The sequence below is a fragment of the Coturnix japonica genome, chromosome 1 (genome assembly GCF_001577835.2).
Source record: "Coturnix japonica isolate 7356 chromosome 1, Coturnix japonica 2.1, whole genome shotgun sequence".
Classification (NCBI taxonomy): Eukaryota; Metazoa; Chordata; class Aves; order Galliformes; family Phasianidae; genus Coturnix; species Coturnix japonica.
Window position 1 is genome coordinate 174,571,890 of NC_029516.1, and position 25,255 is coordinate 174,597,144.

General features: G+C 46.2%; 1 protein-coding gene across 4 annotated transcripts in view; it reads right to left on the bottom strand.

Moving 5' to 3' along the window:
- LOC107308597 (glycerophosphodiester phosphodiesterase domain-containing protein 5) overlaps positions 1-25,255 on the bottom strand; it is a 135,334-nt gene that overhangs the window by 25,348 nt on the left and 84,731 nt on the right. For all 4 annotated transcript variants that reach the window (XM_015852602.2, XM_015852598.2, XM_015852601.2 and 1 more), the window contains 6 exons: positions 9,778-9,881; positions 7,379-7,472; positions 6,376-6,435; positions 4,005-4,103; positions 3,275-3,368; positions 40-185 (listed from right to left, as the gene is read on the bottom strand). In XM_015852602.2, the coding sequence (XP_015708088.1) occupies positions 40-185; positions 3,275-3,368; positions 4,005-4,103; positions 6,376-6,435; positions 7,379-7,472; positions 9,778-9,881 (597 nt within the window). The remainder of the gene's footprint in view (positions 1-39; positions 186-3,274; positions 3,369-4,004; positions 4,104-6,375; positions 6,436-7,378; positions 7,473-9,777; positions 9,882-25,255) is intronic.

Consider the following 25,255-nt stretch of genomic DNA (forward strand, 5'->3'; position numbering starts at 1 on the left):
AGAGTCGGACATCACAGCAGTGAATGTGAAGCTACTCACCATCGGTGCTCCACGGTGACCTATGATGGCTGGCTTTGGTCCCAGAGCCTTCTTCTCCATTATGCAAGGGGATGAGATGGTGAGGGGGACGAGGTAAAGTGCAACTATGACCGCGAGGTATGCAGTGATCATCAGCATCTGAGAAGCTGGGGGTGGGAAAGAGAGAAAGGGGGTGAAAATGTTGGTCAAACTCCTCATACCACAAAGGAAAAGTCAAGTGACCTTCCCTCCTCCTTCAGAGCAGAGGCTGCTCTACTGCCATTGCCCCCAGCACAACAGCAGATGTCCTTATTTAGGGAAAAACATTCTATTAACAGATCTGTTGGAGCTACTCAAGGCACAGAATCATAGAGGTCCTTAGTGAGGTAACCCTGGAACTCACAAGGCAAATATTTGCAATAAATGCAAGATGGAGAAAGCAAAGTTTAGAGGAAGGTCAGAACAATCCAACCATGGTTTTGGCCATGGCTGATCTGGTGTATTGGTTTTTGAATCCAGCATCCAACAGCCTCATTCAAGCGCCAGAAAGTAACACCAGTAATTTCTCCAGTCTATTCTTCCACCTCTCTCTGGAAGAGTTGTCAGACATCCATAGAGCACTCAAGGAACCAAAGGGCTTCTTGCTAAACGACTTCATGCTATGTCCTGCACCACAAAGGTATCATGATGTTGTGGTTGGGAGGTAATCCCAGCCCAATGCTCATTTACCCTATGAACATCACTAATCAGGCTTCTAGGGACTAAGCAGCTCAGATTCAGAGAATAAACTTAAAGTATGTTTTAGTTAGTGGTCTACATCTACAAGGAAAGGATGCCTCAATACATGGGTCATGGACAGTGTTAAAATGGATTGGAAAACTACAGCCAGTCATGCATACAGGGCAACTGGAAAGATGCAAAAAACAAAACAAAACAAGTATGGAAAATACAAGCAAAGTTCATGTTGTTAAGTTTGCAGTTGGATGGTCTGTTTGGAAGGAAGCCCAATGGTGACCACCCCAGCTAAGCAAACAGGATCAATCTCCCACTATGCAATGTAGAAGGGTCAATACAACCTCCACATGCAACCTTCTTCCTCCACTCCCCCTGTTCTTATTGACCACACCAAAGAGGCCTGAGCTCTCAGGGCATGTTTCTCACTTTTCCCTTTGCTTCTCAAGGCTTCCAGGGCTGCTCTGAGCTCACTGTTTTCTGTCTGATCTCAGAAACAGGCTTTGAAAACAAGATACTGTTTTTTTTTACATTACTGGAGTCGTTCAAGAAACTTCTATTCTGCAGGTCTAGAAATCAGAGCACAAAAGATTAAAGAAAGTGCCAATTTACTCAGGAAAAAGAAGGCAGGTATTGAAGAGTATCAGACGCCTCAAAGAAAGGACAAGACTGTACAATGACTGCAGGTGCACCAGTACTTTCTATTTTCGAGTGGAATACAATTTTCCCATCATAAGGGACTGCACGTTCTCACAGAGATTTCATTTTTTAAACAGAAAAGGTAAAGAAGGAACACATTATTTCCCAAGAAAACACAAAGAAAGAGTTTGGACTTGGGAGAACCCATGGCAATGAGATGCACACAACCTGTTTCAGTGGATAGGACCATCAGGCAGAAGAACTGGGTTAAGTATGTCCTTCACTTCCATGTTCCCTTAGAGACCTTCGATGCTGTCTCAGTGTGCATTTTGGAAGCATCTAAGCATTGCGGTCAGATCCCTGCTGAACCCTCTAATGTATCACAAGCAACAAGTCCAGGAAGGCATTCAAGAGATAGGTTCACCTAGAAATGCACGTGAACAAGACCCAAGTTGCTGGGAGAAAGGCTTATAAGAGAAGAACACTGTGTGTTAGCTGCGGAGGATGCAACTTTCTAATGCAGATTAGAGGAAGTCCAAATGCTTTTATTCATCACATCATTGAAAACAGCCCTTTCGCCTCCAGTTCTGCTGTGGCTCCAACAACAAAGTGTTATCCATGGGATTGGGTGTATCCACAGCCCAGGAGCTCCCCTGCCAGCCAGGTTTTGACAGAAGAACATTCTACCTCCCTAGACCAGCTGAGCCTCCACATCTCCACATTTGGTTGCTGAGCCGCTCTCCATCATATTTGAGAAGTCATGGCTGTCAGGTGAGGTCCCGGATGATTGGAGGAAGGGTCACATCACTCCCATTTACAAGAAGGGGAGCAGGGAGGACCCGGGTTACTACAGGCCGGTGAGTCTCACCTCTGTGCCTGGGAAGATTATGGAACAGATCCTCCTGGACAACATGCTTGATCGCATAAAGAACGAGCATGTGATCCGAGACAGCCAGCATGGCTTCACCAGGGGAAGGTCATGCTTAACTAATCTTGTGGCCTTCTATGATGGAGTGACGGCGTTGGTGGACGAAGGGAAGGCGACCGATGTCATTTACCTGGACCTGAGCAAGGCCTCTGACATGGTCCCCCATCACATCCTCATCTCCAAATTGGAGGGAGGTGGATTTGATGGGTGGACAACTAGATGGATAAGCAATTGGTTGAAAGGCCGCAGACAGAGGGTGGTGGTCAATGGCTCTATGTCCAGGTGGAGGCCGGTAACGAGCGGCGTCCCTCAAGGGTCTGTCTTGGGACCGGTGCTCTTTAACATCTTTATTAATGACATCGATGAGGGAATGGAGTGCACCCTCAGCAAGTTTGCTGATGACACCAAGCTGAGTGGTGCGGTTGATACGGAGGGAGGAAGGGATGCCATTCAGAGGGACCTTGACAGGCTGGAAAGCTGGGCTCGGGTGAACCTAATGAGGTTCAACACGGCAAAGTGCAGGGTTTTGCACTTGGGCCGGAAGAACCCCAGGCACCTGTACAGGCTGGGAGGAGTTGTCCTTGAGAGCAGCTCGGCAGAAAAAGACCTAGGGGTCCTGATAGATGAGAAACTTAACATGAGCCAGCAGTGCGCTCTGGCAGCCCGGAAAGCAAATGGGATCCTGGGCTCCATCAGGGCAACCTGATCTAGTAAAGGTGTATGTTTGATGGCCCTGCTAGGCAGGGGGATTGGAACTACATGATCCTTGAGGTCCCTTCCAACCCGGGTAATTCTGTGATTCTGTGATTCTGTGATCCCCATGAAGGAGCTTGGAGGGCTCAGCCCTGGCTTCTGCTGGAAGAACCCAACCATGTGGCAGCAACCTGTGGCCCCTGCCCTCCCCACAAAGACAATAGTGTTCCACAGAGCAATAGAGGATGCCCGGATGGTACTCACTGGCTTTCTCCATCCGTGCAAACTGCCCTGCTATCAACCATGACAAGGCTGTGACTGCTGCAAGTGCTCCTATGTGCAGGAAAGGGGCTGTGGCCTGCAGGACATGAGAACAGGAGAGAAAAAAGTGATTAAACAGCTCAGCACCCTCCAAGCTCACTCATCTTGTAGGATCCACAGGGCATTCAGTGATTCCATTTTGAGTTGAATTTCACAGTATTCCTGCTTAAGGCTCCTGCTTCTGCTTTGGCCATCTCTACTAAACCCTACTGCCACCTTCGGCACTCAGACCACTACAAAAGTAAAGCAGGAAAGCTCTAACCCCCTTCCAATAACATGTATTTGACAATGGCCTCCTTAGATACCATGCAATTTTAGGTAAGGCTCTTGGTGCCACTGACTCTTCCTGTGGTCCAGTTGAACACATTGGACCAGACATCACCATGATGCAACACCGGGAGAGAAAGTTTAAGACTCTGAGTCATGCTCCTGTTCTCCAGTGTCTGCCTATATCTTTAGAAAGCAAGGAAAAGGGAAGCACTTCTGAGAAATATTAGTCACTTGCATGAATGCTATTTCTTTTCCTTCCCAGATTTGCATATTACCAAATATTCACCAGTAATCAACAGCAGAACCTCTCAAGCCTTTGAGTTCAAATGGAAGAGCCCAAGATACGGAAATAGAGTGACTGCTTCTTCGACCACCTAAGGAAGCATGCCCATGGACAACGTACCTGCAGTGAAATAAACACCATCTCCCATTCGTCGTCCCAGAGCTGTGCTATCGATGACATTGTCACCACGGTGGTTATCAGGGTCGTCATCAAGCCAATCTGCAGTGAACAGAGTGGAACCTTTGAACTGTTGTTACATTAGTTTTTACAGACTGGGAAGTGGACAGAACAAAGCTTGTGTATGTAATATATGGTCTAAACCAATTAGCCTTAGGACTCAGAAGGAGAGGAGTTGGGTTTGTGTGCTGTCCCAACATTATCTCCCCTTCCCCACCATTGGGGATACAGCACAGAGCCCAGTAGGACACATCTCACAGATGGATGAAGTCCCACTTTCTTCACACAGAGGTCAACTATGTGAAAGGAACAGGTGATCTGCCCTGCCAACAAATAGCTGAGTAGAGATTGGGTTCGGCCATGCAACTTCAAGCAATGATGCCAGAATCTTGTGGCCCTTCTACAATGTACTGTGGTAGGTTGGTGAGCTTCACCCAGCTCGCCCTCCATCACTTCTCTATAGACATAAGCCTTAGATAAACCCAACACATGGTGAAATTGCCCTTCAGTAAAGGGTGAACATATGTGCATCCCCATCATAAACAGTCATCTCTGAGATGGGTCAGCAGAGCTCTGTGCATGGATATGATTGCACTTGGGTCTGAAATGGCAACAGCTGTGTGGCCAGCATTCAAACTGTGTTCACAGAGTGGTGAAAACAGATATTGTAGAACAAGAAGAGGCTCTAGGTGACACATTGGCAGAGCAGGATGAGACCCAGTCCATTGCCCACCTGCCCCAGCCCAGCCCTCTCCCCATCTCCAAGTGGAAGCAATCAGAAGCTTGAGTGGAGCAGTCCAAAAGGAAACGTCACCTCCACTCTGAAGGTAAAAAGTCCAAACCATCAAAACCTGCCATAGAAATAACTTCAGTTTAAAGATCTGACAGACTACATGTGGGCTGTCTAGCAAAAACCAGTTTGCCATCCTCCGCCTCTCTGTCTGCTATCTCAGGCTCTGCTGTGCTGCACTCCTGCTGGATTCAAAGGATGCTGCTGCTGCCCTGATCTCATGTACTGTCTGCACCTGAAATCAGTGCAGGAGACAAGCTGATCCTCAGCAATGAATTGGTCATCTAGGATGACCTGGATCTCTCCAGACTGATTTCAGATTTTCTTAATAGCTTATAAAAACTCTACATCCCCAACATCTGCACATAAGGACAGGATCCCTCCTCCACTTCAGCCCTTGGTCACCCCCAGCTCTCCATAGAAACAGGTAGAATCATTTCTAGGAGAAAACTGGAAGAAACAGTGCAGTTTGCCCATATCAGTCTTTTTGTGTGCTTTAACCCATATTTGAAGGTAACTCAGGATGGCTGCAGAGAGCATGATAACTTATTGCAGCCTCTTCTCTCTCCCTTCCTGGAAAGCTGAGGGAGGTGTGAGGAAGGGCAGACAGAGACAGAACAACCTGTCTGAGCAGCAGTGGGCTTTTCTTGGAAGAAGGGGAAGGCAGGGTGGGTTTCTTTATGCAAGGAGAACTGACTGATCTCCAACACAGTCCTCTTCAGGACTTACTCATCCAAACCCACCAACCACCTGGAGCGCATCTGAAAATACCACCTTCCCCAAGGAACAAACGTATGTTAGACTCAAGGATCAACAGCTTGTTTTCCAGCAGCAGTCAGACGGCCTCTGCCCACTCGTTATGTTGCATCCTCTCCCCACCTTGAGGAAGAACCAATTCTATCACTTCTAGACAAAAAAACCTGAGGGGGAGGGGAGGTCTGTGCTCTGCCTTCAGGAGGTGCTGTGCATTGGCACATACAGGACTGGTCCCTTAATTACCTGTTAGTTAATTGCCAGTTAAAATACAATGCAGCCAAGCTGTTTCAGCACTGTCTCTGCTACCCTTCCTCTCCCTTTCTGTACTCCAAACATCAGGTCTGCATCTACTCTTGTATTTACTCTTGCATTGGTTCCTATACAAGTAGGGCCCTCTTGGGGCTTCAGCAAGCCCCAGCCTCTACAATGTCAGCGTAAAGCTGGGGGTGCACATGTTCTCCCAAGGCTTTTCTCCCACCATTAACTTTAACCACATCCCAAACAGTTTCACATCTGCTCAGCCCCTCCTGCAGGGCTGGGCTCAGCACAGAGCAATGTGAGAGAGGTTCGTAACAGAGGCTTTGACTGCCACTACTGTTAATTTACTCAGCCCTATGAGACAAGAGCTCAAGCACCACCGACATGTAAAGTCTGTGCTTTTTGAAGCCCCAACCTCCAGGACAGTGAGCATCCCATCCAGCATCTCATCCCTCACCTCATGTTTAATTGAGACCCCCACTCCCTTCCAAGCTGAAAAGAGCTGTTTACCTTGTGAAGCCAGTGGAGGTTCATTTGCTGTCCCACAGCTATGTGACATAGTGCTAGTATCTGGAAAGTAGAAAACAAAGAGTCAAACAATGGCATATCATGGCCTTTAAGTGTTTGCTCATGCAGGAACACACAAAAGGCCCCAGTAGACAACCAAAAAAGAGCATCCCATCAGGATGGGGATGGTCACAGAATCACAGAATGGTTGGATTGGAAGGGACCTCAAGGATCATGAAGCTCCAACCCCCCACTACAGGCAGGGCCACCAACCTCCACATTGATACCAGCCCAGGCTGCCCAGGGCCCCATCCAAGCTGGCCTTGAACACCTCCAGGGATGGACGGGGCATCCACAGCCTCTCTGGGCAGCTGTTCCAGCACCTCACCACTCTCTCCATAAACAGCCTCCCCCTGATATCCAACCTCAGTCTTCCCTCCTCCAACTTCAAACCGTTTCCCCTTGATCCACTTGAGAGCCAGGGATGTGGAAGAAGAGTCTTTGTCCTCCAAGAAGCAGAGAGTTGGAGTGTGGTCCATAAGTGCACAGCTCCTAGAAAGTTGGTCTAGGTGACCTTTAAAGGTCCCTTCCAACTCAAATGATACTATGGGCAAGCTGAAGACTTGCTGCCTGCATGGGCACCCCATTAAACATGGAACCTCATCACACGCTAATGAGGGGATACAACTTGCTCTTGGGTTTCACTGACACACCAATGTTAAACTTGGTCATACAAAGGGAAGCAAATATTGCTTTTCTCCTTAAGCCAACAGCACTGCCAGCATCAGGGTGTTTCTATTTGCACTGTATCACCCAAGGCTGAGGACTAGACATTTTTCACTTTCTATTTATTTCAGGCCACTTAAAGCCATGAGAGAGAAAGAGAAAAACAAAATCGCTTCTGAAAGGAAAATTGCTCAGGTTATGAGAAGAGTGAGAAACTCATGCCCTCTAAAGAGAAAATAATGCACAAACCTTCGGCAAATGACACTTCTGTTATACTCACCAATAACACTGTAATGTACGTAAAGCCAGCAGCAGTTGTTACAAGTATTGGAATGGACCAGTCACTCCAGTATCCCATTCGGTTGTATAAAAACCTGAAAGGTAAGTATGAAAGTAAGGGATTCAACACCACATCAAACTTCAACACGATAAAGACAGAACTTTAGAACATTTATCCCCAAACCAGCTTCTCTAGTTCTTCTACCATGGGTGTCCAACATATTGGCTTGGCTGGGCTGCACTGAGTGAAGAGAACCACAGACTCATTAAGGCTGGAAAAGACCTCTAAGATCATCTATTTCAACCATCAACCCCACTCCAATATGCCCACTAACCCACGTCAAGAGGAACCAAAGAGGGATCGTTGTGAATCATATACATGAATAACAAAGCTTCTTTTATTATATATATATATATTTATTAAAGCATTAAAAAAACGGCAACAAAAGCCTAAAACTAATGAATTGGACAAGTATGTGCCTATATCACCACTCACACATATCACACTTAGCAGGTTTCCCAGCCCCATATTCCAGAGGGCAGCCTCAGCTCAGCAGCCCGCATCTCTGCTTTGCTTCCAGGGAGCCACAGTGGAACAAGAGCTTTATAAACAGGAGCACCAGGTGAAGCAGCCCATTATTCACAGTGGCAGCACTGTAAGAGACTGTCCCCTGTGCCTGCCAGTGGGTCTCAAATGTCAAATTTGCATTTAAATAGCAATACACTTCCCAGTAAAACTATCCTGGAGGTGGACTAGAAAGTCATTAAAGCACTCCACAGCAAAGCCACAGCAGGACACCAGACAGACCCAGTCAAATTCCTCCTCCAGCCTAAAAGACTGTCCAGAAATGCAGAAGGAAATACAGCCCCAGGGAGCAGCATCCCCTTAAACAAAGACATCTCCTCCTCTCCATCCCAGCCTCCAAGAAGGAAGAGTGCACGCTTCCTTCTGTGCCACCCCTCACTTCCCTGGGCAGCCAGGAGGAGTAAAAGAAACTTGAAATAAATTCATGTTATCGGATGCTTTTGCAAGTTTGTTCTGGGACCAACATCAGGGCCCACAGACCCATCTGTGCGCCAACCAATGCTGCCTATGGCTAACATACGTCCAATCCTGTTTCCAATCAAAACAAGCAGAGATCCCCCCCAAGAGCCGGTCCCAAAGCACCCAGGTCCCAAAGCACCAGAAGAGAGGCAGTCAAAACCCAGAAACCTTCTTGCAACTTCAAGAATTAAAACTTCTCCCAGTGGATTTTTGGTAGAAAATAAAACCAAAACCAAAAAGCCCAACCATTACTATGTTGGTTTGCATTTGGGTTAACAACCTTTGTGCTGGTACAGAGAGAACAAAATGGCTACAGAATCATATAATGACAGAATGGCCTGGGTTGAAATGGACCCTAATGCTCCTCCAGTTCCAACCCCCTGCTGTGTGCAGGGTCACCAACCAGCAGCCCAGGCTGCCCAGAGCCACATCCAGCCTGGCCTTGAATGCCTGCAGGGATGGGGCATCCACAGCCTCCTTGGGCAACCTGTTCCAGTGTGTCACCACCCTCTGGATAAAAAGCCTCCTCCTAAAATGCAAACAAAACAAAAACCTAAAAGATCCCTGCAGCGCCACAGCTGCAAATGAGTATTTACAGTGTTCCCAGTGTTCCCAGGGCTTCTGTTTGTTTGTTTCCCGCATGGTTTTACAGCTCTTTCCCAACTTTGGGCTAAGACAGATTTGCCTTCGCACTGTAGCAGACCAGGAATATTCCCATCCTGTTCTGAAGGTGTAAACTGAAAGAGGGAGTAACTGCAAAATAGCCTGAAAACTGAAGAAAGAATCAAGCTTTAAAATGCTGCTGAAATGTTATTTTTGACAAGAAGATGCTGTCAGAGCAGTCTGGTTAGAGCAGGTCCCAAGGTGCCGTATAAATGCTTCAGGATGCTGCTGGGATGGTAGGAGGGAGGATGACTTCCAGCACTGGCAGTACCTCCAAACTGCCCAGCACATCCCAATGGAAAGCTTGTTTACAGCTTCTTCCAACACTGTGCAGTTTCCCACAAACCCTTTTCTGTTGCAGGCTGAATGCTTTTTCATTTGGACTTTGCAGGCTCAGCCAGCATCAAAAACCAGCAAACTAAACCAAAAGGCTTCTAGACAACTTCAGCTCTGCTTTGTTTTCAACAAGCTGTTTACAAGGCTGTACACCTGCCCCAAGCCCTGTCCCAGCAGAGAAACAGAGATGGGAGATGTGTTACCACCACCAATGCAGGCAGGAGGAGCACTCATCCTCACTCCCCATTGACCATCATAAAAAGAGTCCATCAGAAGAACCTAAATTCATCCAACCTGGTTTGAAGCAGCTCTTAGAGGTGAGCAATGGGTGGATTTGCTGATGGGATGCTACTCACCAGTTGATTTCATTGTAGTCATTGTGAACTTCCCACCAGAAATAAAACCAGACCAGAGTCAGGAAGAAGGATGAGGTGAGGATCAGGAACCAGAGGCGCTCCCACTGAGGACAGAAAGAGAAATCACATTAATACTATTGCATCATCCCATCCCACATCTTTTAGAGGCTGTAGAGGTTGGATTGGATGGAGAAAGCAGACACCTCCAGATTTTAGTCATGTCAGACCGAACCTGGCTGCAAGAAGCTTTTGGGTCACTTCTAGGTTACAAACTTTGTGGGTCAAATGCTTGATACAACAGCCCTGAAAGCCTCGAGTCAGGTCAGATCTCACTCTTTCCACTTATTTCAACAGAAACCCAGGCAGGTGGGAGATCATAGAATCACAAAGGCTGGAAAAGCCCTCCAAGATCCCCAACCCCAACCCACTCCCATGCTATGCCCACTGACCACCCCCAAGGACGATGACCCTTCCATGGCAAGGACTCTACACAGTAAGTTGGGGAATATACTGCTATAAAACATACAAATCACTCCTCTCCTTCCCTCACTGCACATCTGTAGATCCTGTAGAGCCAAACAACCCAACCACAGTATGTATTCCCACCACCACCACACATTTGAGTGTTCAGCAAATAACACAGCAGAAGAGACCACAGCCACACCAGATGAAAGACATTTGAATCAGTGTTCAGTTTTGATAAGTGTTTTTAGTAGTAATAACCACCACGCCCCAGAACAGAAAAATAACCCCCCAAAAGCTTCTCAGTGCCCCCATTCCAAAGGCGTGGGTCAACTGAAAGCTCCAAAGAGAGTGTGATGGCAAAGTAGAATAAATCAAAGGAAACTCTTTTGCTGCATCTCCCTGACACATACAGAGGATGCAGCACCAGCTGGCACCAGTGGAGCAGGGACACAGACAGGCTGAGGAAGATTGTTGTTATTTCCTACAAGATCTGTAGGAGGCTACATGAAATTCATCTGCACACAGAATCCCTCCTACAGGGATGACTTCGTTTACTCAAGCCTGCTATATTAGAACCCATTACTTTTTACAGTCTGATTGCACTCATCCTGTAAGACATCATAGAACCACAGAACATCTCGAGTTGGAAGGGGACACAGGGAGGAGAGACCACTCCTCACTGTGATACCATCCTTAAACCAAACAAATTTGTTAAATTAATACATTTACCATTAATACTATTTATTTTGCCTTTTTTTTTTTTTTCCACTTAGGACATATTCCTTTAGAGGATATGCCCTGGCTACAGCCAGAAAGCGACCCCTTGCCAAAACCAGCCATGTGCACAGCTGATGCCCATTTGCCTTGCACTATATTCACTGAAGAATGATAGGATGAACATCTTGTGCTGCTCTCAAGATAAAAGAACAGATAATTTACTTATGCTTATCGAGCCCCTACATCACCAAATTGGCCACTACAGCCCCCGGATCAACACAGCATTGTGATCTGAGTAGGGTGTGATTTGGACACTGAAAAGAGGAGGAAAATGTAAAATCTTGCAGTCCAAATTGCTTGGGGTGATCGGAAGGGATGTTTATTGACATATTTCCCACTTCTTCGAGTATAAAAACATATTATTTTTCATTAAGCTGAATCCATCTGAATGTGGATCATCGTGGAATCAAAGAATCACCAAGGTTGGAAAAGATCTCCAATTACATCCCTGTCTGGGACACGGAGGCAAAACAACATGCTGTGAGACTGCATTAACTTGTATATCGACTCCCAATGCATTCCTGAGACTCACCAAAATGCCGTGCAATGCTCAAACAAGAGCTAAGCTGCTCCCTACACCCCTCCCTTAGCATTCAGCTACAAGAAGGCACTGCATTTCCAGAAGGGTCAGTATGCTGCTGACATAAGGTCTATTCTGCTATAGCCAACAGAAGCCCAGCCTACAGCCAGCTGACTTACTGGCGGCTTATGGATGAAGTCGAGCATAAACACTTTGCTTCACTGAAGTATTTGGAGTCTCCACAGCCAACATTAAGCCTGCAGTTGTTGCCAGAAACCTCTGTCAGTTCATCCCATGCAAACAGCATGACTTCATGTCCTTGAGATGTGCCCACACCCCCCTGGCATCAGGTCAGAACTGCAAACAGCAAACCCACCGCCTCCAGCTTCCTCTCTGGCAAACAGGATCAACGTGGTTTCAGGATGGACTGGAATGAGAGAAGCCGGCTTTGAACTGCGAGAGGAAACGCCGGTGCCAGAGGGATTAAGGGCTCCATGCCTCCAACAGACAGCTCATAGCAAACAACCCTCCAGCAATCTGTCAGTCAACGTGGGTGAAGCTGGGTCCCTTCCATTGGCATGCATGTCCCCAGAAGGCTTCTGGGGAAGGCAGCTGGATGTCATTGCTGTGATGGCACTGAGAATTTGCCCCATGCCATAGGGGTGAGGTTGTGGGTGCCTGGAAAGATTCCTTTTCCTTTTCTGTTTCCTGATTAAGATGTGTTTTCTTTTAAAAGGCTTTGAGCCAGAAAAGCATTAACAACTTTACACCGAGGCACTGCTGGGACCAATCAGAGGGAAAAAATCAGCCACAAAACCACACGTTGCTGAGTGCAATGGTTGCACCAAGTGAGGTACCATATGCCATGAAAACCCTTAGCTGAGTGAAATGGGGCTGAAAGCAAGGCAAGAATCATAGAATCACAGAATCATAGAATGGCCTGGGTTTTTGGAAGGGACCTCAAGGATGATGAAGCCCCAACCCTCCCACTGAAGGCAGGGCCACCGACCTCCACATTGATACCAGCCCAGGCTGCCCAGGGCCCCATCCAAACTGGCCTTGAACACCTCCAGGGATGGACGGGGCATCCACAGCCTCTCTGGGCAGCTGTTCCAACACCTCACCACTCTCACATTAAAGAACTTCCCCCTGACATCCAGCCTCAATCTGCCTCCTTCAGCTCCAAACCATTTCCCCTTGTCCTGAATAAACCTGCATTCCAGCAGAAGTGAGTCAGCTCTGCAGGTGCTTTGGTCTTCCACCAAAACTCAATAAAGCAAAAAGATGGTTCCTCAAAAGCAGGGCTCGAAAAGCAAATGTGAAAGCCAAAAAAAAGCCCAACAAAGTAGCTATTGATTCCCACCAGACATAAAACACCTTTACCCTGGAGGGCCTTGAATGAAGGAAGATTATCACTAACATTTACAAAACGAAGCCAAACACCTAAACCACAAAGAGGAAGAAAAGCTCTTTGTCACAGATTGCTACGAGGGGGCCCAACCCTTGCTGGAAAAGCAAATGGAGGATGATGGGGAGCGTTCAACACCAACCAAAGAGGCAGGAGGCTGAAGGGCAGCGAAAGGATTAGACAAACACACTGAAATCAATAGGAAAACTACCGCTCACCTCCCTGTGCCCTGGCTTTGAACCAATGCTTTTTATTGCTAGATTCATTATTTCAGGAAAGTGGATAAATTGAGTTTCCTTTCAATTCTACATTCCTCTCTGCTGTTAATTTCTATTTCACGCCGCACCAGGAAATCACTCATCATTAAACGCTATTGGCAGAGCTGGCGCCTTCCTTGTCCCAGCGCTCCTTCAAGCAGAACCGAGGGTTTTTCCACCAGAGCTGCTCAGAGATCACCTTCCTCCCATTCAACACACGTTTTTCAACCTCCTCCTTAAAACAGTTGGCTTTCTGAATCCAAAAACTGAGCTCTTCGAGGTCTGAAAATTCAGTGCAAACCAGAACAATAAAATTCTCTCTCGCCTCTCCATGTGTGTATTAAGTGACAATAAACACAGTGCACATGAAGCTGAATGAATAAAACCCCTCAGAGCAGAAAACTGTCTTTGCTATTTCTTGTGCTGATAATATCTGCACTCCAGTCAGGGGTTTCTTTAACCTATTTCTAACAAATACAACCAGCTACTGAGAAATGTAGAAGGAATTCAGACCGCACTGAGAAAGCAGTGAGTGTGTTCACGTGTACCTACCCTAGACAAAAAATGCTATTTATGCCTGTGTGAGGTTGTAGCAGTCTCCATACACAGTCAACCAGAGGTTTTCCCCAAGTAAGAGTTTCAATTAAATGCTCTGAATTCGCTCTGGAGGAAGCTGGTCCACTTTGTTGGTTGTATAAAGCATCCTCCTACTTTCACCCCATCTACAGCTAGACAATGGCAATACCTGCCCACCATCCAAAACACAGGACTCTCCCATAGAGCACAAACATGCTTTAGCTTCAGTCCCCATGACCGTAGGGCTTGGTTTTCTACCTGTCATAGGTCACATCCACAGCCACAGAAAATCATTCCACATTCGTTCTGATCTGATCTGCCAGCACTAGGATCTCTAGCCAACAGCTATTTTAGACTTCTTGATTGATTTAACGCACTCTGATCAGATCTACTTGCTATTCTAATGACACTGTCAAGGAGCAACTGGAGTTTCCCAGCATTGACAAAAATGCATTTAAGAAAAAAAAAACCCAGCAGAACAAGCAGAGACTTGAAAAGTTACATTAGTGCCTGTGTAACTCCATGTGGATTGGATGACCAGGTGCCCGATGACTTCCCTTGGGCTGTTGTGAGGTCTTCTTGAACCCTCTTGCTCTTCTCAGCCCAACTGTTATCCAACCCCACTTTTCCAACCTCTGCTTTTAGACTCAGGCCTTCACTGCAGAGAACAACACCTATGAGTTTAGGTGGCAGGCATTCAGAAGAGGCAAGCTGTGCAAACCCCAGCACCACGTAACCACAAGGCATTATTCATTTTCCCTATGGAGGCTTTGAATAGTATTCACAGAGACATCCAAGAAAACCAAGTCCTCAAACTTGCAAACAACCAGAAAGGCCTTTTATCTTCCAGCAGTGCACACCTTAATGATGTGCCTGTATATCCAGTGGCCCAGGGCTACACCTTCCTTGAGCAAATGAATGGGCTTGGAAGAAGGATCAAGGCCAGTCATAAGTAACTGCTCTTTACCTTAAGAGTAAATACAAGAGTTGATCTCAAACTGGAGCTCTATCATTGCTCAAGTGTGTTTTCAGGTCATTTAAATTCACTCCCACATACAATGAAGAGTTTACTAATGAGTTTTCACTACGCTGTTTTCTGACATTTTCAATAATCAATTTCCTGCAGGTATTTATCAGTATTAGCTTAGAACGGAAAGGAGACAAACCAACATTTATCCAGTAAATACAAAAGAAAAATTAAAGGCATAATTCTTTGTTTCCGGATTACCAACTGGAATTTCTTCGCACTAACAAAAGAAAACCTTCTTCAAGCAGGTTATTAAATCATCTCTGAAGATGAAAGATAACTGCATCTCCCAGCTGCGCCCATTAGAACCAGGAACTGAGGATTTACAAGAGCAAATATCAGCAGAAGCATTTTGTCAACGTGTGCAATGCTTCAGCTCCTGCAGTGAAGTTACAATTTCATGAATAACTCACAGTATATGAACTCACAACCTTTACAACAGAGCCGTGTACTATAGATGGGAACAGTTTTCTACCCTAGCCACATCTAAGTGTGTTATCTCTGACTAAAGCATCAAAGATCAAGCTCAGGTTGGCGGCCCCATTCGTTTTGGGGAGCCTCCGGGCAGACCCAGTGCTGGATGCACTGGCCCTATTGCAGCCCAGGTTACAATCAGCTTTTGCTGCCAAAAGCCCATCCAATAGCTGAACCTCATGATGCAGATGGATAAAATGAAGGCAGTGTAGCTTGCACTCCAAGGACTTGAAGCATCTCTGTGACTGGATCAATACCTGACTCGTGGATGTTGATCCACCAGACCTTGCAGACACTGGGAACAGAATCGAGGCGCCTGGAATTCAATTTCTCCAACTGTAAAGAGGCCACATAGGGGACAGGCTTTCATCTTTTTGTTGGATGTGGGACTCACAAACCCAAGAGAAACCAGACAGAAGCATCAGTCAGCTCTCATAGCTCTCTGTAAAGCATCCAAAGGCTTCATTATCTCCTTGCCTAACAAGCAAGACCACAAACATTAGGTGTAAAACTACACTTGAACACGTTCTCCATCTCTTGCTCCATTCCTCATCGTTATCCTCCTCCTCCCCTGCTATGCTTAGAACATCAAATCTCAAGGTATGTGAACTTCTTCCATTTCCTATAGCTGTTTTGGGACAGAAGAAGGAGTAATCAAGAGAATATATCAGTCAATGTAAATGATTTGAGCCAGTCTGGCTGCTTCATAGGCACTGCAAAGGTTTCAGCCAATTTCTTATAGAACCACAGAATCACTTGAGTTGCAAGGGTTCTCTAAAAGCCATCTGGTCCCTCTCCCTGCAATGAACAGAGACACCCACAACTCCATCATTGTCCACAGCCCCATCCCTTGACCTTGGGTCTGCAGGAATGGGATGCCAGCACCTCTGGGCAACCCATACCAGTGCCCCACTACTCTTACTGCAAAGTATCTTTTTTCCTTATATCCAGTCTAAATTTCCCCTCTTTTAGTTTAAAACCATTTCCCCTTGTCCTATCAATTTACTGCTCCTAGTTAACATATGATGGTCTTACATAAGAAACATCTGCCAGCAGACTCACAAATGGGAAGGAAAAGGAAGAAATTGGATCTAACAGACACTGAGAATGAAGTAAGGAGGAAAAAATACTCCTGCTATTCTGGCTGCTGAGACTTCAATAGCTCACCAGATGCTTCCTAAAGTCACTGCAAATCTCAGACACATCTTATTTGATTACTGCAAAGACTCGGCTAATAGCTCTCTGCACACCTTGTTAGAGAAGGCCATGAATGAGATTCCTGAGCTGCGACATGCTCCATTTACAATTCAATTTAGCAGCTCAAAGCAAATGGCAGCGAACGTATTATTGCAATGCGCGTTCCCGCTGGGGCTGCCGTAATTGAACGTAGATCAACAGAAGCAAGGAAAAAGAGAGCCAGATCTCTAACAGCATTATCACACTTTGTGAAGGACCCTGCCCTCCCATCCCCGAGAAACACAACCAGAAAGGGTAGCCAGGCAGGACCACTGATTCCATCCAAGCTTCAGGGTTTGCACCATTGCAAACCTAAGGAACAAGTGAGCTGTTTTCTTGCTCAGGTATCTTGCTTCCCAATGAAGGGATGATGTTTCCTGAGTGCTTCTCTGTAGGTGTATTTTGTTTTAATCTACTCAGCAGCTCTGAACAACACAGAAAACACTGGTAAATCCCAGCGGCCCTGCTATGGGAATTCCTACACCGCGGCAGAGATGATGCACAGCTGGAGTCAGTTCTGTTTCTAGCTATTAGTGGTCCTAGGGGACCTTCTGCAGTACTAATAATGTCCTGGACCGGCTTCTGCCTCCTGCAATTACATCCTCCCTCTTTCATTCAGTGCAGAGGTAAGTGAAACTCCTTAGGGAGCCTCTAATTCACATTAGAGAACACGACAGAGCAGGAGACACTCCCCAGCCTCCTCCCTGCAGTGTGATCGACTGCAGCTCCACAGCACCTGACAACGTGTTTTTAGCCCATTGCCTCTTCCCCAGACAACACAACCAGTGACTCCAGCACTTCTAAATACAATGATGGATGGGCTGGAGTACTGGGAACTCTGGTGCATTATAACACTATTACTGATGCTAATAATGCATTGTGCTCTTCCTCTTTACAACATACACTGAGCATTTGGAGGCCAAGAGGAAGCATCTATCCTTTCTAGCCTAAAAAGGCGCAGGCCTTTCAGCGTCTACTGATGAGTCTTATCTGAAAAGAATACAACCCATTGCTCTCCTGCTGACCCACAGCAGGAAGTCCAAGCCCTGCCTGAAGTGGAGCACCTTGTGAGCACAGCATCCCTGCTGAAGTCTCATCAGCATCAAGCAGCAGGAGGATGGCTTCCTCCATGCCCCCTAGGGATGCAGTTCCTGCAATCACACCCCAGCCTCACACTAGCTCCTTTTGCAGGCACGTGTGCTGTTGACTTGCATTCAGCAGACAGTTCACTTTAAAGCACTGACATCCTGGAGCAGTGGGTTTTGAGATTACAAATACATGCATGCAAATAGGGAAGAAAAGAGGGGTTATGCAAGTTAACAGAGAACAGCGCCAATGAACGGCACTAAATGTATTGACCTCAGCATCACCTCTGACTCAAGAAACCTCACAAAATCCAACAGAAGATCATTTTGTGCACACCTTGTGTTTCTAGAAGGTCTTTCCCTTGCTTTCTGTTCCTGGTTTCTGATGGAAATAAAACTGTCAAGAAAAAGTAGTCATTAAACCTCCAGATACCCTCAGCAAAACAGTGACCCAACCATCTTGCACCCCAACAGATCACTTACAAGAGGAAAAAGCTCTGCATTAGCCTTTGCTGATCCTACTCTGCTTGTACAGTTTGTCCAGCTCAGTGTAATCCCGGGCTCTGATGTGCCTCCAGCTTCCTGCATGGTGTTTATGAGCTTAATAAGCATGGCTTTCATTAGGAGCAACAGGGAACAAAGTGAATACTGAATGCATATTTAAAGAGAATTACTGTCATTATAGGAGTGTTTACAGAAATTCTGTTGTAGAATGCTCTGGTCCAGAGCAAACAGTTCTACCCCAAAGAGCCTGATACAAACGTCAAGTGATTTCAGGGATGAAGGACAGGACAAAGAGAACAAACAGCTAATAAACTAATTCCTTGAATTATTTCCTTCTATCTGACACATCTTGTTGGCAGAAAATGACTAGAAAATGACTGAAAGACCAACTCCTGAATACTACTTGCTTGGCACAAATACCACATCAAATCAGAGAATCACCAAGGTTGGAAGAGAACTCTGAGATCATCCAGTCCAACTGTCTGCCTACCACCAATATTTCCCCATTAAACCATGTCACTTATTACAAGTCCTAAATGTTCCTTGAAAAACTCTAGGGATGACGATCCAACCACTTCCCTGGGCTGCCCATTCCAGCACCTGACCACTCTTGGAAAATAAATGTTTCTTAACATCCAACGTGAATGCTCATTTGAGAGCAACTGGGTCTTTGCTCTCACTGGGCGAGAACATCATCAGCAAGTGCTGAAAATCCAACAGTGTGCAAAGCAATGGGTCACACTCAGAGCATCAGGAAGAGGTCTTCTTCCTTGCCCTAGAAGGGATGCAGAGAACAGGACCAGATGTCCACATTTTGACCAGGAAGCTCATCCTGATGGCGGTATCATATCCCAGATAAGACTTACAGAATCATTAAGGTGTGAAAAGACCTCTTAGATCTCCAAGACCAATCCCAACCCACCCTGACTACACTCAGTGACAATATCCCTCAGTACCACATCTCCACCATCCTAGAACACTGCCAGAGATGGTGATTTCCCCTCTCCCCAGACAACCCGTGACTGCTCTTTGGAGAAGAAATTTTCTCTAACATCCAACCTGAATCTCCCTTCATGCAACATAAGGCCATCACCTTTCATCCTATCTCTGTTACTGAAGAGGAGACTGATCCCCACTTCGCTACAACCTCAATCAAACCTTGCTACAACCAAACCCAAGCTCAATTTGGGTCTAGGAAAATCCCCTTGACTCCCTTCTCCATGCAACCAACAGAAACAAACAATTCTGACCTCCATGTAAGTTGTCAGACTACGCACAGTGCAACCTGCCATCCCCAAAGCCACTCTGGTCTCACACGTGTCATTTTGGTCCACCTGCAGGGAGGGCCGTGCCCACATGAATTAAGAATGAGAAAGCTAAAACTGGGAGCATCAACAAAAGCAGCGCCAAAAGGCAGAGTGGAACACTTCCCCATGTGGAAGTCCACATAAGCTCTCTCTTCTCTCTCAATCAGTATCATAAGTAACAGGCAATGACAGCTTAGAAAGGCATTTGGGAGGGCAGATTATCACGCTATGGGTCAGCAGAACCCCAGCTGCGGACAGCAGCAAAGAAAGCTATAAAGCTGTAGATATCCAAATGCTTGCATTATTCCAAAACTTTGTCTTGCAGGCACAAAAATACCGATGACGTCAAGCAAAAATTATTGGCTAATGAAACTTGCATCAAAGCTGAAATTCTGGCTTATGCAAGGTCCCCTTTCTGCTCTCCAGAGTCTCTGACAAATCACATATCACTGCTGTTGCAATTGGGCTTTTTCCATAATTCTGGCAGAGCAAAGTCAAATTATATAAGAGCAGTTCTGCCATCCTTGTCTGGAGGGAAGGCATGAGATGCCCCTGCAGCTATGTCCTTTCAGTGCTCATTACCATGACTAAATTGCAAGCAGCCAGCTTGCATCTCATGTCTGCAACTTATTTCCATCCTGTTTTAAGCGGTCGCAAAAGTCCAATTGCTCTACACATGTTGATAAAGGCATAATAATCGCTTTGTGTCCCACTGCTTTCAAATGACAAGCCTGCGCATGAACAGTTCAGATCCTGACATACGTAATGGAGCTGGCTGAATAAGGACACAACAAAGTCAGTTTTTCTTCTCTTCAGTTACTCTACATGTAGCAAAAGCACAACGATATGCAATGAACAGGGGATCACAGAATCATTAGGATTGAAAAGACCACTAAGATCATCCAGTCAACCATCAACCCACCACTACTGTACCACTAAACCGCATCACTCAATGCAACACCTACTCTTTTCTTGAAAACCTCCAGGGATGGTGATCCCAGCCCTCCATGGGCAGCCCATGCCAGTGCCCGACTGCTCAGTGAAGGAGAAATTTTTCCTATTATTCAACCTGAATGCAAGGAGACGAGATATTGGTCCTCCAGATAAGGAGAGAACCACAGCACACGTAACACCTCTGCTGGGACATCCAATGGGCAGCCTTGGAGACAACCCAAGCAGGCCTAGAGGACACTCTTTGGAGGGAGGGCTCAGTTCATTTCTTTGCCATACAATTATTTGCAGTTTCAGACGAGGCATTTTAAACTCCCTCAATTCTCACTCCATAAAAATGGAAATAATTATACCTCTCATCAAGAGCGGCACATTGATTGAAGCACTCCAGTTCCTCCAATGGAAAGTGTTCCCGAAATAGCAAGTCCCTGCAATACCATTGCTTCTGGATCTTGCTCTTCTCCGCAGTGCTCTGAAAGCAGCACTACTCATTTTTCCTTCTCCTTCACAGCATCTGGATAGGGAGCTAGGAGATATGGTTTAGGGGTTTAGGTATGGTGGAGGGAGGACGGTTGGGCTAGATGATCTTATAGGTCCTTTCCAACCTTGTGATTCTGTGATTCACAAAGTTAACCTGAACAAAAACATCTCCTGGAGGTTCAAAGCAGGCCTCCCCAAAAACAACCCGAAGATCTGAAGCTCAAACTTCAGCTTACTGAGACTGGCTGCAGATTAATGCCATGTCCAAGTGTTGAATTTGCAACTCTCCAGCATGACGTTGGGCATCTTGCAGGAGCAACCTGCGTTTACATCATCGCCTTGCTCAACCTAAAACAGCTATTTTGTGAACTGGAGATTAATCCACAGTTCTGGAGTTGAGGAGATAGATGCAACACACCCATGCTGTGCATGGGAAAACAAACAGGGGAAGCACGTGGGGAAAAACTTTCCAAAGCATCACTCTGGGATTTTGTAGACAACAGACAACAGGGCTTTTGGTTTCCACTCCCAAACATGTGATGCTCAAAAATATTTCCAACTATCAGAATAGATCATGACACGGACGCTGCCCACAGCACCAACAATACCATCCCCAAAGACACCACCACACCTCGCCTCCATCCGGCTGCAGGACAGATGAAGGCTTCAGTCTACATTGGGCACTATCTGCATTGTAGCGAGGGATAAAGCCTGCATTCAACTGCTCTTCATGAGTGTTTTCATGGAGCACTGGAATGCTTTTCCTTGACATAGGTCAAGCCACAATCCACCCCCTGTGATAAATAACAGCACAGTCTGAGCTCTCCCCCACACTGCCACAGATTTACCACATCCAGAGGGCTATATAAATACATATATTGGTTGCTCGCTTCCTCAACTGTCCACAAGTTTCAAAATAATTAACTGCTGACAAAGCTGCTTTTATTGGGATAAAGACGGGCTCCTTTATGGAGGATCCACAAATGCCGCAAGCACCAGAGGGTGATAAATGGCTCAGAAAGAGCAGAACTGGATGATTGGGTGGAACTGCTGGTTTTTGCAGCTCAGGGAGCAAGGGTGTGACTGCAGAGATATCTGCAAGGCTCTGCCTGCACCAGTCTATGGGATATTCTTCCTCCTCCACACGCAGGCCAAGGCAAGGGCACTAACATGTTGGTTTTCATCTGGTAGGCACCGTGCTTCAACCCCTAAAACCACCTCCAAGTCACAATAATCCAAAGCAAATTCTTTATCTACAGAACTCAACCGTGAAGCTCTGCAAGCAACAGGGGAAAAGGGAGAGATCACAGCAGCATCCCAGCCAACAGGTCAGACTTTGGTAGAGCATCTTCTCTTGTGTTTTAGACAGCTCTACTGGTCAATTCCTCCAGCATTTCATTGGTACTCCCCATGATAATTAATGAGCATAAAGTTGTTTTCCCTCTGGCTGGCAAGTTACAGTTTGTTTTAAACTTGGCATTAACTTACTCTCATCCTTCAGAGGACATAAAGAGACACGAGGCCACAAACTGAAGCACGAGGGTGTCAGCACAGCCTATATAATGACCATGAGCTGCCCCACTTGCTGCAGGTGGGTACTTATACCCTGATTAATCCACAGAAATTAAGGGTCTGCATGCAGCTCCCTAAGGCACAAGGTAGCCCCGTGGACAGGCCCATATTGTCCTTGACAAGAAAACACAGATGCTCAAGCAGTGGAGCAAGGAACAGCAGGACTCAGTATCTCCAGTTTCCAAAGCTCCACTAAACCCTCTGCATCCAGCAATCCTGCCCAGGTGGACATCCAAACAGCCAAAGGCAGCTCTCACTGATCACCTCCTCTTTAACAGAAACTTCAAGGGAAGAGGCAGGAGAGAAGCAAGGAAGCAAAGCCAACACAGGCATTAACAGCTCAATGCATGGATGCCCTCCAAGGTACTTTCCTCAAGTGCCAAAGCTGCACAGAGAGGCTGAGCAGGCAGCTCGGGCATACAGCTTGCTCCAGGCTTCTTTTTGCTTTAGAAGTTTAAAAGCAGCTCTTCAATCTTCATTTCTTATTACGGGATGGAAGGGACCCTTGGCAGACTGTCAAGACGCCAAGGGCTGCCGACTGCATTGATATCAGAAGCAACTGCTTCTCCTCCTCAACAAATATCTCAGATGTGAAGGAGTAACAAAGGGGAGGAAAAGCGTGGTGGAAGAAAAAAAGGATTCACATCACAATAGCACCTCCCCAAAAAGAAGTTATCCAAACCAGCTCTCTCCTGACATGATTACAATTGGATGGTTGGATCTTGTAGGTCCCTTCCAACCCTGTGATTCTACGATTCTATGAATTGCTGGTGAAATAAAACCCACAGCAGGAAAGTTATCTGCACAGTCACTGCAAAGACATCTGTCATCTCTTTGGGCTTGGCCATTAAAATCTCCGAGCAAAAGATTGGATTATTGAGAATCACATAATCAGAAAGGTTGGAAAAGTCCATTGAGATCAAGTCCAACCAGCAACCTATAACACTATAACCTATAACACTATAACCTATAACACTATAACCTATAACACCATACCCTATAACACTATTCCCAGTGGGGCATAGCTATGACACTCGGGAGATGACTGAAGTAGATATTCAAGGGAATGGATGCTGTGCAGCGCTCTCCAATGCATCTCAAAGCCACAGTTCCACGTCTTTCCAGCCACCGTTTGTGACTCCTCTGTCATTCTCATCTTACTGTTCATACCAACAGCACAGCAGGGATGTTGCCCACACAAAGCACGGGGTGATGGAAAAGTAAAGGCTAAAAGTAAATTCATAACCAAGCACAAGGATGACAAACACCTCCCTGCAGGAAGGCCGTCCAAACATTTCCTGTGACAAAGAAACCTGGATTATCCAAGTTAAAAACAGCACCTCAACTCCCATTTCAGTGGCACTGTTGGAACTCCTAAATATAGCAAGTGCAAAGCCACGCTTCTCAACGTAGACATAAAAATCACCTTTCACAGCAGTCAGGTTATTAACACTTCAAATCTGCTGAGAAAATTCCCAGGTATTGTGTGGAGATGCAAAAGGACTCTCTGTTCCTTCCTGCCCAAAAATAGGCAAGGATGCTCAGGGGTGGGAGGTGTGCCCGCTGTTCAGGTCCACAAGCTCAAGAGGAGACTGTCCTTGGACTCACTCCAGGACCTAATATGCTGCAGCTATTAGAAGAGGCAAATAAAATGGAAAGCAATAGCTCTCAAGTGATTCACACAGCAGCTGCTACGCACAAGCATTAACTCCCGACTCCCTAAGGAACGCATCTTTTGCATTTTCCTATCAAATTTAATACTGAACTGGTTATGTTTTATTGGCAAACTCACAAATTAAAGACAGGCATTTTGAATGGTGAGGTTTGGTCCCTGACATGAGCTGGTCACAAAGCCTGTCTCCTGGATGGGCTCAGCCATCCAGCAATCACAGGGGCTGGGGTTTCCCCTATCATGCTCTTCTGTTCCCAGTCCAGCAGGTTTACACTCCAGTCTCCATCCAGATTCTGCCTGAATTATTCAAGTAAAGGCTCTTCCATCATCCATCCTGACATTCTAGACCCAAATGATCTCCATTAGATGCTCAAATTCAGCAATTGCTAGCCCCATTGGGTGCACCTGAAAGACAGCTGGATGTCCAATGACTCATAGCACAGGGAGCACTTCCCAAAGCACTTGCTGTGGCCAGTAGCCCTGGGAGGAACACAGAGGACTGTGAGGGTAAAAGGATGGAGCCAGTTCCTGCCCAGCATCAGACACATTTTTATCCACCAGCAAAAAGGGCATGAATGTTTGATGAGCAAAGCTTCTCCACCAATTGTTAATCCATTAAGGAAACATCAGGACTGATTTCTCCAGCCCAGGACTGCCATGGAAGACCAGCCTAAGGCACCAACTGTACCGTGCCAGAAAAGAAAATAAATCAGTGTTCATAAATCACATGGCAGCAGCCCGGAAGCAGGCTGTGACCACAGCCTAAACTAATTCACAGTTGAGTTCGCAGGAGGTGAGAGGCAGGAAAAAGGTGGAATGTGACCCCCCCCAACCTCAAATTAGGAAGCCACAGAGAGAACTGCATATGGATGTTGGTATTTCCAGCAAGAGCACTGCTGCCAGAGACAAGAGTTGGAATATCCCTGTGGAGAGTGTTTATGCAGAATGGCTTCATGAGAAAGGACATGAAGAGATTCCACTAGTTAAATTGTAAAAGAATGAATGTGATTAAAGACAAAGACGGTCTATTCTAGGGACGATCACGGGCTAGGCAGCTGAGAAGAAATCAGTATGTGAAAAGACAGGGTATGTAGCTAAAGATGAAATATGTATCTAGAAGCAAGGACGGCCTAAGGGAAAAGCAAGATGTGTAGCAAGGTGTAGACA